Consider the following 13,340-nt stretch of genomic DNA (forward strand, 5'->3'; position numbering starts at 1 on the left):
TTTAAGACAGAGCCTACATTTCATGTTCAAGGATGCTATCCTAGTAATTCTTTCTGCAACACATAGCCAAGTTGCACAAGTCACTTTCACAGGAGGTCAGCAAGTCAAACAGTGTGACTGGAATTTTAAAAAGGTTGGTTAACTTTTATGACCATTATTAATGTTTGTATTGAATGCCAGCTCAAACTTCAATGAGGTTAATTAAATCTCCTGCCCCAATGTATAAACCAGCTGCCTGAAGGTCCAAGGGAGGACTCCGTGTGCCAACAATTCAGAACACTGCACAAACAAGGCAACTGAGGGACTCCTTTCTACAGAGCACTAGGTGTTTGTCACTACTGAAGGCTGAACATCAACCAAAGCCATGATACATCAGAATGATGACACATGCTTTTTCCAGGGTTGAGAGAGAAGCCAACTTGAAATGTATCTACAGTGCTGACCTAAGTATTGTGTTTGCTGTTCTTTCCCTGGCCAAGGCAGAAAAAGACTGCAGGTGAGGCAGGCAACTTGACTTGCAAGACACAAGTATTTGGGAAGGCAAAGCAATTATGAAGTGAATTACAGGTGACTTACACATGTGAGCCTGCTGAGCCCTACCAGAACTTCATGCACTGCATAACTAGAGCCTTGTCACATGTGTACACACAACTTCCAAAGGGATTTCCAAGATCTGCAGGATTTGAGCCCCGATTCAGTAAATCATTTATGATGCAAATCATCACAAAGTTTCTGCCAGCAACTGGAAAAACACAGCACACCAGTATTCTTTCCACACACTGCCCTGTCACAATGGTTTTTATGCAATGTTTTTCCCTGCAAGGAAGCTAGCAGATGCACTATTATATTAAAACTGCTGTTTAACTGCATTATTTTTCACATATTACTCTCTTGGGCTCTTGCAGCAGTATGAGATGGACCTACTTCAGGAAAAGAAACTTGCAGTTCCTAGTCCAAAGTCTCATATTTTATTTGATATGATCAATTGTTTTACATTCTTTGCTTCATTATTCAATAATACTTTAACATGTACAGTAAGTTTTAAACCATGCATTTGAAGAGTTTGTTCAGCTCTCAGTAAGGAAATTATTACTTCTATAGTGTATTTCATTTTATAGAAGGCAGAAAAACTGAACGAGTCAGAGTAAGGCATTTATATCTCTAGCCTCCCAATGCCATTTGCCATTGGCACATGCTGTTTTGACTCTGCACCCAGGCCAGAATACTCTTACCACATTTGTCCCCACAACATTCTTAAAAGGGAGCAATAAGCACAAAAGTAGTAAGGTGCAACAAATAATCCACACTTGGCCCACTGCCCCAAGAAGCAGAGGCAAGAATGAACCTGGATGAAATTTAAGAACACAGAGTGGAAGAGAAAAAGACAAATAGCAAGAAAACTGAGGGAAGATTTCACTGGTGGAACTACTGTCTTGGGCAGGTCACCACGACAGCATCCCTTTAAGAATTAACATTACTACATAAACCAGCATTACCCAGCCCTTTGTGCACCTGACTGTGTTCAATGAGGTTTTGTATTTCACTGTTTTGTTTGGCAAAGCTTCATACACTCACAACCTTAAGTCAACATTAAGTCCAGCTCTCCAGTTATAATCGTGACCTCTGTATGCAGTTGCTCCAGATGCATCGTATGAAAACAAGCTGACTGAAATCCCCAACTTCAGAATAGACCACACAACCTCTGAAAGAAGTCACTGCACTTAGAAGAAAGTTACTTCTTTATTTAGGAAGATATCAGATGCTTCATACTTGATTTGCATTTTTTTGCCAACACAATGAAGGAAGTGTCCTGCTTCTGCATGACTTTTTCTTCCTTGTTGGAACAGATGGTGAAGGTTTACAAATACATGACTGGTATTTTTTCAGTGACTCATACCTCAGAGCAACAGGCTTCAGACCACGATAAGCAGCCAACCAAGATGGATGTAAGCTTACTTGAGGAGCAGTATGACCATTTAAAACAGAAGCAAAAACTGCAATCACACATTATTGTCTTTAAAACAGGTATGCTCATATTCATAAGAAACAATGCAAATGTAGATGTAAAGACTATTGCTTTAAATCTTTAATAACTCGCAGCTTTGTTCTTTTTATGCTCAGCTTCAAGAGAGATACAAAGTGAATTAATTTTCTGTCATTTTTGGGTTTTATTTGTCTCACTGAAAGGTGGTCTTATGTTTATATCAATTAGCTTCACAGCAGTGGAACACTAAGATCAATTTGAAACAGATGAATGTATTTGAGACAAGGTTTTGCAGGTTTTATGTCAGTAAAATAAAATTCTAAACATAAGTGGTAACTCTTACAAGAGCCACATACTTCATGCCTATCATCACATTTGTGCAATGTATTCTGTAACATTTCTGCTCTCTTGAATGCTTCATCAGAACAAGCAATTCTAGGTCATCTCTTTTTCCCTTTATCTGTGTAAAGAAATATGTTCTACTAGACTACAGGAAGCAATAGCAAAGATCAAGTGACTAGCACAAGCTGGCTTTTTGTTAAGTAACTTACACTAAGAGTCATAGTGGGTAACTAAGATACAAGCTTTGAACCAGAGGTCCTGTTTTGGAAGTGTTCTTGCTGCATGTTGCTTGGAAAATACATAAACAGAAAAACAAGTAGCAATATGTAACTCATCTACCTGCTATGTCAAGCAGATTTTATATAAGAAACTTCCAAATACTTGGAAGATTTTTAGACTGTTTACAATATTATACTGATGTATTTTCGTTTACTTTCCAACTTAAAGTGATCTTGAGAATACTAAGTCAATTACTGAACTTGTCTTCTGAATCTAACTGCAATATGAAAAATATGCTTTGTTCACCTCATATTATTATTTAGTTCAACAAATAGAGAACTTAGGTTATTTCATTCCTTACACCATCCTCTACATTTTTCAGCAGTTCTGGATTTTGGCTGTGTCAGACTATATCATCAAAACAACTGAAAAAACACATCAGGATGAACAGATTCACTTCGTCAATGTTCTTTCAACCAAATGTCTAGAAATTCATGTCAAAAATTTAAACTTGTAACATATATAGAGATATACAAGGTTATTTTATCACATATGAAAAGACAAGTAACTTGAAGATAAAACAGCCCATCTAATCAGCTATAGCAAAAATGTAACTCAGTTAAAGGAAGGAAGCAGAAGTCTGTATTCAGATTAAATTGAAATGAAGCTTCACATACAATGAATGTAATCAAAGCAGACTTTTTGCAAGGACACTATCTGAAGGTTAAAGAAAAGACTTGAGAAAGTAGGACTGCACAGTTTCTGGGTAGTTTAAAATTTAGTGGGCTAGAAGTTCATGTGCAAATATTTTCACATCTACACACAGAACCCAAAACAGTCATAAAACCACATGACCTGCTGCAATGAATTTTTATCTTTAAATAACCTGTGTGTAAAGGATTAATTTTACTGTTGGAAGCAGCTGAAGTTTAGGAGTTTTGTTATGCTGAGTCCTCAATGTTGTGAAAGTTGATCTTGCACATTCCTATGGTTTGGAAGCTGGGAAAACCTATTACATAGCTCAGCACTTTGAGCCTTTTTTATGCATCAGTTTCCGAGAGTTTGTCAAACAGAAATGAACACTGCCATATCAGGAGAGCCTAGTGCCCTACACTCCTCAAGTTACAAGCTAAACTATCCAGACATTCCAGCTAATACCAAAAGGCAGTCCATATAGGTATCAGTATTATTGTACTGGCAGCAAATTGTTTTCCTAATTAGAGGGTAAGATTATGGCTGGGCTGGGAAGGAGATGACAACAGCAACACCACCACAGCCCCACACTTGCACATAAATCTCAGAGGCCAGGCACAAAAACCTCATGAGATTCAAACATCCTGGAAGGAGGGCACCTTCAGTCCTTCATGGTCTTAAAAATCCTTGCCAAAGGTCTTTATTCTAACTAGTAAAACCTAAAGTGTTTCTGCTGGACAGACCAGTTGTCCTTCGATGGTATCACAGGAATTTTGAGCATTTCAGGTTTATTGCACCACAGTTGGAATGGTAACTCCAATTTTCCTTGAGGACTTTTAGCTTTGTATGTCACTACCTGTTTGTCAGAGTCAAGACACTGTGGACCTTTCAACAGACCTTAGGATTCTCTAACTTCTCTAGGTTTTTGACTGGTGGCTTAGTAACCTAGATGACACCTGAAAGCTACTTTCTTTTGTTCCTTCCCCAATACACACAGCCACGTTCCTGCTTCTGCCTGTTCCTGATTAGTTGAGAACAAAGAGCATGATAAGATTTGAAAGTCACCAGCTAGGGGATAGTACAGCAATGCATTCATTATTTATTGGCTAAGAAGCTGAAAACCAGTATTTACTTTAGGAATTAAATGGGAGCATTCAGTGCACACAGTCACAACAGAATAAACACTGGGGCTCTGACTGAAGAAATCTCTTGCAAGAATTTCCCAAGCCAAGCTGAAATCAGATTAACTTTTTTCACTCCAGCACCTTAAAAGTATCTAGCTCTGACAGCATATGAAAAAGGCCAAATGGTAAATAAAGCTTTTATGAACAAGTTAAAAAACAACCAAACAAAACAAGAAAATAAAACAGACCAAAGATATGTCTAATTTAAGCTTTGTTTACAAGTGCAGGAAGTGCCAAATGTGCATGAATTCAACACACCATACTTCAGGACTCTCACATTTCTTCTATCAGAGGCCATGGCTCCATTTTGTGTGCTGCACCTGTAGCCAAGGAATCAAAACCAGTCCAGACTATTAGAACTGGACTAAGTGCATTACTTTGAACTCTCTGATCAACTCAAGCCAGACCGTAATTCTTCTGATGTCCAGTTCCTAAGCTTCAAGATAAAACCTGATGTTGCCTATCAATGCTAGTTCAGTCAAGAGTGCAACTACATCTGCAGGAACGTGCAAAGCTGCATCACCTCAGAGGCTTTCATTTCTACTCTCTTGCTTCTTCTCTTGCATGTGCAGAACAAGCCCTAATTTTTGTAGCTTGGTGCTATACTGTGCTGTTCTGCAGAACACTGCAGGATCTATTTTGCAAGTGGACATCTTGGAGCCACCCAAGCTCAGCTCAGCTTCATTTCCTGGAGAAAGTCCAGTGATAACTTTGATTCTGACTGTTCCATGATAGAGGAACGGTGTGTTCTTATCTCTGTGAATGGCGTCACCCTATGAAATTCTGTTAGCAAACTTCACGCATAGACACATGCACAAACACATCTACATCTCTAAGCTCTGCATATGGTTTAGTCCCTTTTCTCCTGGTAACAGCACAGGAGAGAGGAAAATGTGAGCTGACACAGTTCTCACTCAAAGAGCCATGCTGCAAAACAGCTCTTATCAGATCAACCCTACATGGCCAACCCAGGGAGCAGAAAAAAAAATTCACTGCTGGTGTTGTTGCTTCAGCAGTGGGAGCCAAAGACAGTACTGAAAGCTCCTCCTTAGCCAAAGCTATGTTGTACAGGCTTATTTACTGCCAGTAAATCAGCTGGGTCTGACACCTTCAAATATTTTCTTGTAAAGGTGGTATGAGACAGTTATAAAGGAGGGAGTTTTGGTTTTTAAAGGCCGAGTTCTATTCAAAGTAGCTTCATTTCAAATGCAGGGTTACAATTCTTTTAAAATGGCTATTCAGATATTCTGTTTCAGAATATAACCAGCACTCTTCTATGTCTACTTCTTTCACTTTAATACACTTTGTAGCTTATACTGCAACAGCTAGTTCTTATAACTCAACCCTGTGAACAAGGTCAGCATTCTGTACAACTCCTGCTTTAAACTATTTTTATACTAACTGAAGTGTATTTCATTAATATTTCCAGTGTCAATGGCACTGTTTATCTTCAAAGGTTCAGTTCCTATTCATTAAGATACAGAAAGCCAGTCCTGTTCCATAATTTGACAGCTGCTGTGTGTAATTAAAGTATCATTAGCATTTCTGTCCCTAATATCTTACTCATTTCTAACAGTAACTTTCATACTGACCAGGCCTTCTGTCTCTGTTACAGCTACTCTATACCATTAAAGGAGCAAGCAGATGTTTCCTCTAAGTGATCATTAAGGCAAAACTAGTGTGTTAAGCTATTTACTTTACACCTTATATACTGGCTACAACAGTATAATTGCAGTAAAAAATACAACCCTTTATATGTTGATGATTCCTCATTAAGATGGAGGTAGAAATGCCTCATTAAGAAAAAGAAGAAAGACATTCACAATTTGTTTAATCTAGAAGCAGTCAGTATTTTTAAGCTGTGTGCCTACAAACTTCAAACAGTATCAAAAAGAACATTTTGTCTTTCAAATCACAACTCCCACCAACACACAGACCAAATCCCTGCTCACCTTAACAACTTTTGCTTACAAGCAAATAATTACTGAAAGTCAATTCTCAATCTGTGTTCTTAATGAGTCTTAGAGTACCGGTTAGCTCAATATTGACTTGATAAATACCCACTTTCATTTGACTAACTCTTGAGCATCATTTTTGTCCTCAGAACTGCAAAACTAAGCATGAAATGTTTCTACTCCATAACCTGGCATCAAGAGAACTTGCACTGCTCACGCCACAGACAGAAAGAGTACAGATGAAGTCATCTGTTAAAGCTCTTCAGTTTATGCCACAGAAATTACACACTTACATTTTTGCCACCACAGTAATCTGCATATATGCGTTTCTTTTGTAGGTGAACATGAATCTGCTCTCCCAGAATCAATGGTCAATCCTGTTTTAATTAATAAAAAAGTTGGAAGATCAAAGTTATTTACAGAACATGTTCCTGTCAGAAAGGTCAAGCTGGAGATGACCAGCAGTGGCAACAATATACAAGACAACTCCCCATGGCGCACCCACCTGGGAATTCACCGGCTGGTGCAGGTCCCTTGTCAAGGGGTTACCTGGGATCCTTCCCATTGCAAGAATGGACCATGCAGTTTTGACAATCAGAGACTGATTTCCAAGGGAAACAGCACACTGCAACCCAAGGAATTAGAAGGAGCAAGTGAACTATCTGTGCTCAGCCAACTGGGAGGTTCAAGCATGTTGAACAGTTCCAGTAAAGAGAACAGCAGCAACATCTCAAGCACCTGCCAAAAGCCTGCTCTGAAATCAGCCACATCAGCAGTTCAGACACATCAACATACTTCTTCTACAAACTGCATGCCAGCCTGCAATAAACTGAACTTTTACCCTTTCCCTAATAAAAGAAGGCCCAGAATTTCTGAAGCAGCAAGGAGGCTTGGATTATATGTTTCACAATGAGGACATTCAGTAGCACATAAAACTTAGTAAAAAAAACAAAACTTGACTAACATTTAAAATAGCAAAATAGTCCTCCTAGTTACACTGACCAACTTGCTAAAAGTCTACTACTTTTATTAGCCAAGGAAGGCCTTTACTATATCATCTGTTGTTCTATACGGTATAAAATGAAATGTCCTCCTGAAGATTCTGGGCTGCAACAACAGATGCTCACTTCTGTTACTTGAGATATAATAGCAATTTTATATATTTTTTTCCTATTGTTATGTTACTCCTTTTAGAAACTAAGATTTTATCACAGCAATATTAGAAATACCTGAAGGAGCCATAGCAAAGTCTAGTAGAACTACTGATGAAGCAACCAGCCTTTTCAGTATAGTAGCATTTAATTAGACAATAAACAATTTAAAAATGAAACAGTATTGAAGGTGATTGATGCACTTAATGTATGATTTCATCACTCACTTTCCTTGAAAGAAGATATTCAAGAAAATGTCTGATGTATGTGTATTTAAAATTCAGTTAATAAACCCTCTGCTCATTTCTATTGTTGTTTTAATGGGACTTGGCATATGTCACCTTCTTCTTAGATATACATTTTATAATACCATATTATTGGTTCCCATCTATCCCAAATATTTACTTAGAAAACAAAAGTCTGAAATGATTAGTTAGTTCCTCAAGACTAAATACGAATGTATCTTCCTGACCAGAAGTATAATGCATCTTTCTGCTGCTACAACTGTATGCACAAAAAGGGGATATAACCATTTTAACTTCACTAATATAACTGTAGCAGCACAACTACTTTTATGGACATTTAACATTTTCTCAAGTGGTATAACTGCACCACAAACCTGTGCAAGTTGTTGGGTTTTTTTTAAGTGAGCAGTTATTGCTGGTCTCCCCTCCCGAAAAATCTTCAGAGGAAGGAGATCCCCTTTTGCAGGTGTTTTTCAATGACAAAAACATGGGCTATCTATCATGTACTTCTGGCTGCAAATATTTAGACAGGTCTTTCTCTCAAATGTAGGCTCCGGAAAAATTGAAGATTTGAAATGTCTCCCCATTTCATAATGGCATTAATTTCAACCTATACACCTGGCAGCCACAGGCTCTTCTGAAGCATTCCATATCTACCTGAGCCCTGAAAGGACAGCAAAATGAAGATCAGCTGTATGGTCCACAAAGCTCTTCATGATCCCTGCAAACAGTCTGCAAGCACACATCTCTGTTACCCACCGCTGTCTCAAAATCACACCATCCACACAATGAGGGGAAAGAGAAGTATGCCAAAGATGCTCAGTTGTGGTTTATGTCCTTCTGGACACAAACTCTTCTTTGCAAGAAAGATAAAGGATTCCCTCACAAGGTATCTTGAAAACAGTGTTAATATCAATGTGTAAATAAAGTCCTATTGTCAGAGAGAGAGCAGTGTTATCCATTTCTAAGAGAAACTACCATTTTCTTTGCATCCAACACAACTTCAAACCATGAATCCTTTATACAGTTCCTCTGATTTTTTCTGTGCTCGATGGAGGACGCTGAATCTGGAGATGTGGCACAGATCTGTCAGAGCCTACACTCCCCCCCTGCTGCAGGGGATTACAGCTGTAAGTACATTACAGTACTTGGTTAGGTCCAGAAGAATAGAAAAAATATCATGGCATATAATGCTATTTCACTCCCCCTGGCCAAACACCATTTCCTCAATGCCACTCAACAGCTTCAGACCCAAACCCTCACAACCACTCCAGCCACTAACAGCAGGCAGGGAGGCACCTTGTCACCTGGAAGTGACAGTCCTTATGACAGTGCTGAAAAAGACCAGCTATAACCAGTAGCAACGAATACACCATGGTAACTCCTAAGTAGTCTTCCATTCATCCTCAGTAAAAGCAGCAGAAACATAAAATCATTCCGGTTGGAAAGGACCTCTAAGATCATCAAGTCCAACCATTAACACTGCCAAGTCCACCACTAAACCACATCCCTCAGCACCACATCTACATGTCCTTAAAATACCTCCAGGGGTGATGACTCTACCATTTCCCTGCGCAGCCTATTCCAATGCCTGATGCCCTTTTCAGTACAGAAATTTTTCTTAATATCCAATGTAAACCTCCCTTGGTGCAACTTGAGGCCATTCCCTCTTGTTCTACTGCTTGCTACTTGGAAGAAGAGATGGACACCGATCTCACCACAACCTCCTTTCAGGTAGTTGTAGAAATTTATAAGGTCTCCTCTCAGCTTCTTTTTCTCCAGAATAAACAATCCCAGTTTCTTCAGCTACTCCTTGTAAGACTTGTTCTCCAGACCCTTCACCAGCTGTGTAGCCCTTCTTTGGCCTCACTCCAGCACCTCAATGTCCTTCTTGTAGTGAATGGCCCAAAACTGAACCCAGTACTCAAGATGCAGCCTCGCTAACGTGGAGTACAGGGGCACGATCACTGCCGGCCACACTGTTGCTGATTCAAGCCAGGCTGCAGTTGCCTTTCTTGGCCACCTGGGCACACTGCTGACTTACATTCAGCCAGCTATTGACCAACAACCTCAAGTCCTTTTCCATCAGGCAGCTTTCCAGCCACTCTTCCCACAGCCTGTAAGATTGCCTGGGGTTTTTTTGACCCAAGCGAAGGGCACTTGCCCTTGTTGGACCTCATACAATTAGCCTTGGTCCATTGATCCAGTCTGTCCAGGTCCTTCTGCAGAGCCTTCCTACCCCTGAGCTGATCAACGCTCCCACCAAACTTGGTATCTTCTGCAAACTTGGTATCATCTGCATCATTGGCATCAACTTACCATCCAGATACTTGATAAAGATACTAAACAGAACTGGCCCCAGCACTGAGCCAAGGGGAACACCACTTCTGACCAGCTGCCAACTGGATTTAACTCCATTCACCACAACTCTTTGGACCCAGCTAGCCAGTTTTTCACTCAGCGAAGCACACACCATCCAAGCCATCAGTAGCCAACATAGCCACGAGAATGCTGATGTAGGTTTGTCAGAAGTGTTCATGGTGATTTTTCAGGGTTTCTAGTGCTTTCAAGTAACTGGACTGCCCAGATTAGCTTCCAGCTCAGGTGCTCATTTCTATTTCTGGGTAGGCATAAGACATTAATAAAAAATCAGAGCTACATAATTTATTTTTTTTCTTCACAGTTGTTAAAGTTTTTAAAGAAAGATTAGAAAGAACAAAAAAAAACAAACACAAATAAAAAACACAGATATGTATTATAGATATAATAGGGAGAAAATACTACATAACAATTAGCCCATATGAAACATGAAACTACCTGGAGAGAAACACTTTTAAAAAATGTCATTGTCCTTTAATCTGTGGTACAGATTAGCTTCCTCTTTACTTGTCTTGCTGATTTGTACTCCTCTCTTATCATTATACTGGAGTGTTACTTTTGTTCTACATCCAAGTCTGTAGATCACAAGAGAACCAAATAAAGGAATAACTGAAAGAAACATCCCACGTTAACAAGAGGCCACTATTAAAATTATTTTAAAATTCACCATCATTTTGCCTACATTCTTGCAATGACACACTTCAGAACATTTCACTGGATGCAACTCCAGCTTTTCAATCTTTTTAATCAGTATCACAGGAAGTTTACAACCTTATCCAGCCATTTACCTACTCTCTAAACCCATTTGAACTAAATTAGTGATTTCCTTTTCTGCTATCACTTTTAAATTGATTTGGAAGTGCTTTGAATTAGCTATCTTAATTAAACAAGGACCTTGAATACCTTGATTTTCAGTGCAGGTTTATGCATGGACCAAGCGACTAACTCCCTTGTAAGCACTTTCATACAGTCTGTCCTTTCCTGAGGCTTCTCGAGCATATTACTGTGCTTTATACTGACTGGAACTAACTTAGAAAAGACATATGCCTTCAGTGACATCCTTCAATGTAATTCCCAAGAACAGTAGGGAAGAAAAATTTCAGTAAATTCTGATTTGTTAGTGTTAGTTATGATTTGTTAATTTTAGTTACGAGAAAAGTTGCTAAACTTACATTTTAGGAGGCTGAAATATTAGAGATACGTTGTCTATTGACATTTTTTCCCCTAAGGTAGTTGTAGTAAAAATAAAACAGGAAAACACGAGCAAAAATTGAAAACTTTAAATATTAGAAAGTCCCAGTTCTACAGTGCACCTGATTTTCAAAACCTTTTACTATTTGCTTCTTCATGTTTGGAGGTCATGGGACAGTAACTTCCATCATTCTGTTACCATAGCTTTAGCTAAGGTTCAAGCATTGAACTCAAGACTGCCATAAAAGCAAGTTTACACTTATCAGTAGGCAGACTTGACTGATTTATGCATAGGGGAGCCTAGAATCCTGAAATTCTAGTTCAGTGTCTTGTTCACAAGCTCTTGATACCTGTGTGGCTCCTCTTTCCAAAGCTGCACGATGCAGCACCCCCACCTAGTCTGCATGACTGCCTAAGGAAAATGTTCACAGCAGTCCTGCAGGCCCATCCATTTGGGAGTAATAACCTAGTACCATGATTTCAGCCACACGTCAGATCAGTTAGAACAAAACCCGTTTGCTGCTGGGACAGCTGATTACACAGAATGGTGAAGGCTGGAAGGGACCTTAAAGATCATCAGGTTCCAACCTCCCTGCCACGATGAGCAGGGACACCTCCTGCCAGACCAGGCTGCACAAGCCTCATCCAACACACAAGTTAATGATATCTGATGCAACCCATTCTAAGACTATTTACGTCTTTTACAGGCACCAAAAAGATTCCAGGAACGAGCCCCAACCCTTTGGGGGTACCCAAACACAACACTGAGCAGCCAAACGTTGGTGCAGCCACGTACCCTCCTCCCGCTCCAGGATGTTGCAGGGACTGGAAGTGACATTGCAGCCCCATCTCAGCTTCAAGTGTTTCATACCAGATGTTCCATACACCACACACACACCACGTATTCTTCCAGTCCAGTCTCTGAACCCAGGTTAAGCTTTAATAACCCCACAACCAGGCAAGAATCCCCGAAGGGGAAACGCAAGCCAACGCAGGAAAGCTCACCCTTGTGAGAAACATCTGTCGCGCCAATGAGCAGGCCCACACAGATCCTTCAGCAAAGCACAGTTTATTTACATTCTTGCAAGAATGGGTGACCTAAGCAAGTAGGCACACCCATAGCAAGGTGAATAACGGTTTCTATTCCCTATTCCCGACGCAAAATTCCCCCCCGGTTCCCCACTGGCTGGGCACTCCAGGGTTTACAGCCCATCCCACGCTTCAAATTATCCTATAAGTTTCCCGCCCCTGTTTACACATTCCATTCTAGCAGTTTACTTTTTACCTTTTAAGGTAAAATTTTGACCTCTCTTGCCCCCTTGGCTGCCTTCCCAATTAACAATCTGCTGGTGTCATCCTGCCCTGGGGAGCAACATAGAAGTAGCTTTGTCCGGCCTTATCTTGGGCCATAAATCCTTCTCCATGTTCAGATCCCCCAGATGGAGCCCAATTCAGTCCCTCAGTTTCTTGGGCCGTAAACCACTCCAGGTGTCATTGGAATGTGCAGATATCTCACTTATCTCAAGCAAACGATTATATTCCTAACACTAAAGTATATGAAACTATACATTCCTAACACTAAAGTATATGAAACTATATATTCCTAACACTAGAATATATATATATATGTGAACCAAACCCAACACTACGTTTCTAACACTAGAATGCAAAACCAACACTACATTTCATTTCGAACTCCCTGAACGCTGCCCTCAGCGACCGCAGCTATAAATAAATAAAATCAAGGTAAATCACACTAAATCACACTTTGATCCCCCCCCCGGCACCTGCCACACCACCTCAGCCCGTCGGCACACGCTCCCTCTCCGGCGCTGACAAGAATTTCAGCCCCCTCGTTTTGCCGCGCAACCTCCTCCAGTCACCAAGCTCCGAGGCCCAGCGCCCCGGGGACCCCCACCGCCACCTCCCGGGGCGGGGGGGAGGGATGTCAAGCCCCCCAGGCCGGGCTCCGAGCCAGCCGGGCAGCCCGGGCCCCC

At 40.4% G+C, this 13,340-nt stretch overlaps 2 protein-coding genes across 2 annotated transcripts in view; one reads left to right on the forward strand and one right to left on the reverse strand.

The window, feature by feature from the left end:
* XYLB (xylulokinase) overlaps positions 1 to 13,328 on the reverse strand; it is a 104,242-nt gene extending 90,914 nt beyond the window's left edge. The window contains exon 1 of the mRNA XM_051612244.1: positions 13,143 to 13,328. The gene's annotated coding sequence lies outside the window, so the exon portion shown is untranslated. The remainder of the gene's footprint in view (positions 1 to 13,142) is intronic.
* On the forward strand, positions 1,151 to 7,835 carry C2H9orf152 (chromosome 2 C9orf152 homolog). The gene is made up of 2 exons (XM_051612247.1): positions 1,151 to 2,025; positions 6,716 to 7,835. Exons 1-2 carry the CDS (start codon positions 1,797 to 1,799, stop codon positions 7,288 to 7,290), a joined length of 804 nt encoding a protein of 267 aa, XP_051468207.1. The 5' UTR covers positions 1,151 to 1,796; the 3' UTR covers positions 7,291 to 7,835.
* Positions 13,329 to 13,340: the final 12 nt, after the last annotated feature.

This window comes from Apus apus, chromosome 2, assembly GCF_020740795.1.
Source record: "Apus apus isolate bApuApu2 chromosome 2, bApuApu2.pri.cur, whole genome shotgun sequence".
NCBI classification, from domain to species: Eukaryota; Metazoa; Chordata; class Aves; order Apodiformes; family Apodidae; genus Apus; species Apus apus.

What these genes read in the sequence shown, in the direction of transcription:
- C2H9orf152 (XM_051612247.1), top strand. Translation starts at nt 1,797, where the DNA reads ATGAAGGAAGTGTCCTGCTTCTGCATGACTTTTTCTTCCTTGTTGGAA. An exon ending in CATTATTGTCTTTAAAACAG is followed by an intron (nt 2,026 to 6,715) that starts GTATGCTCATAT and finishes TTTCTTTTGTAG; the next exon opens with GTGAACATGAATCTGCTCTC.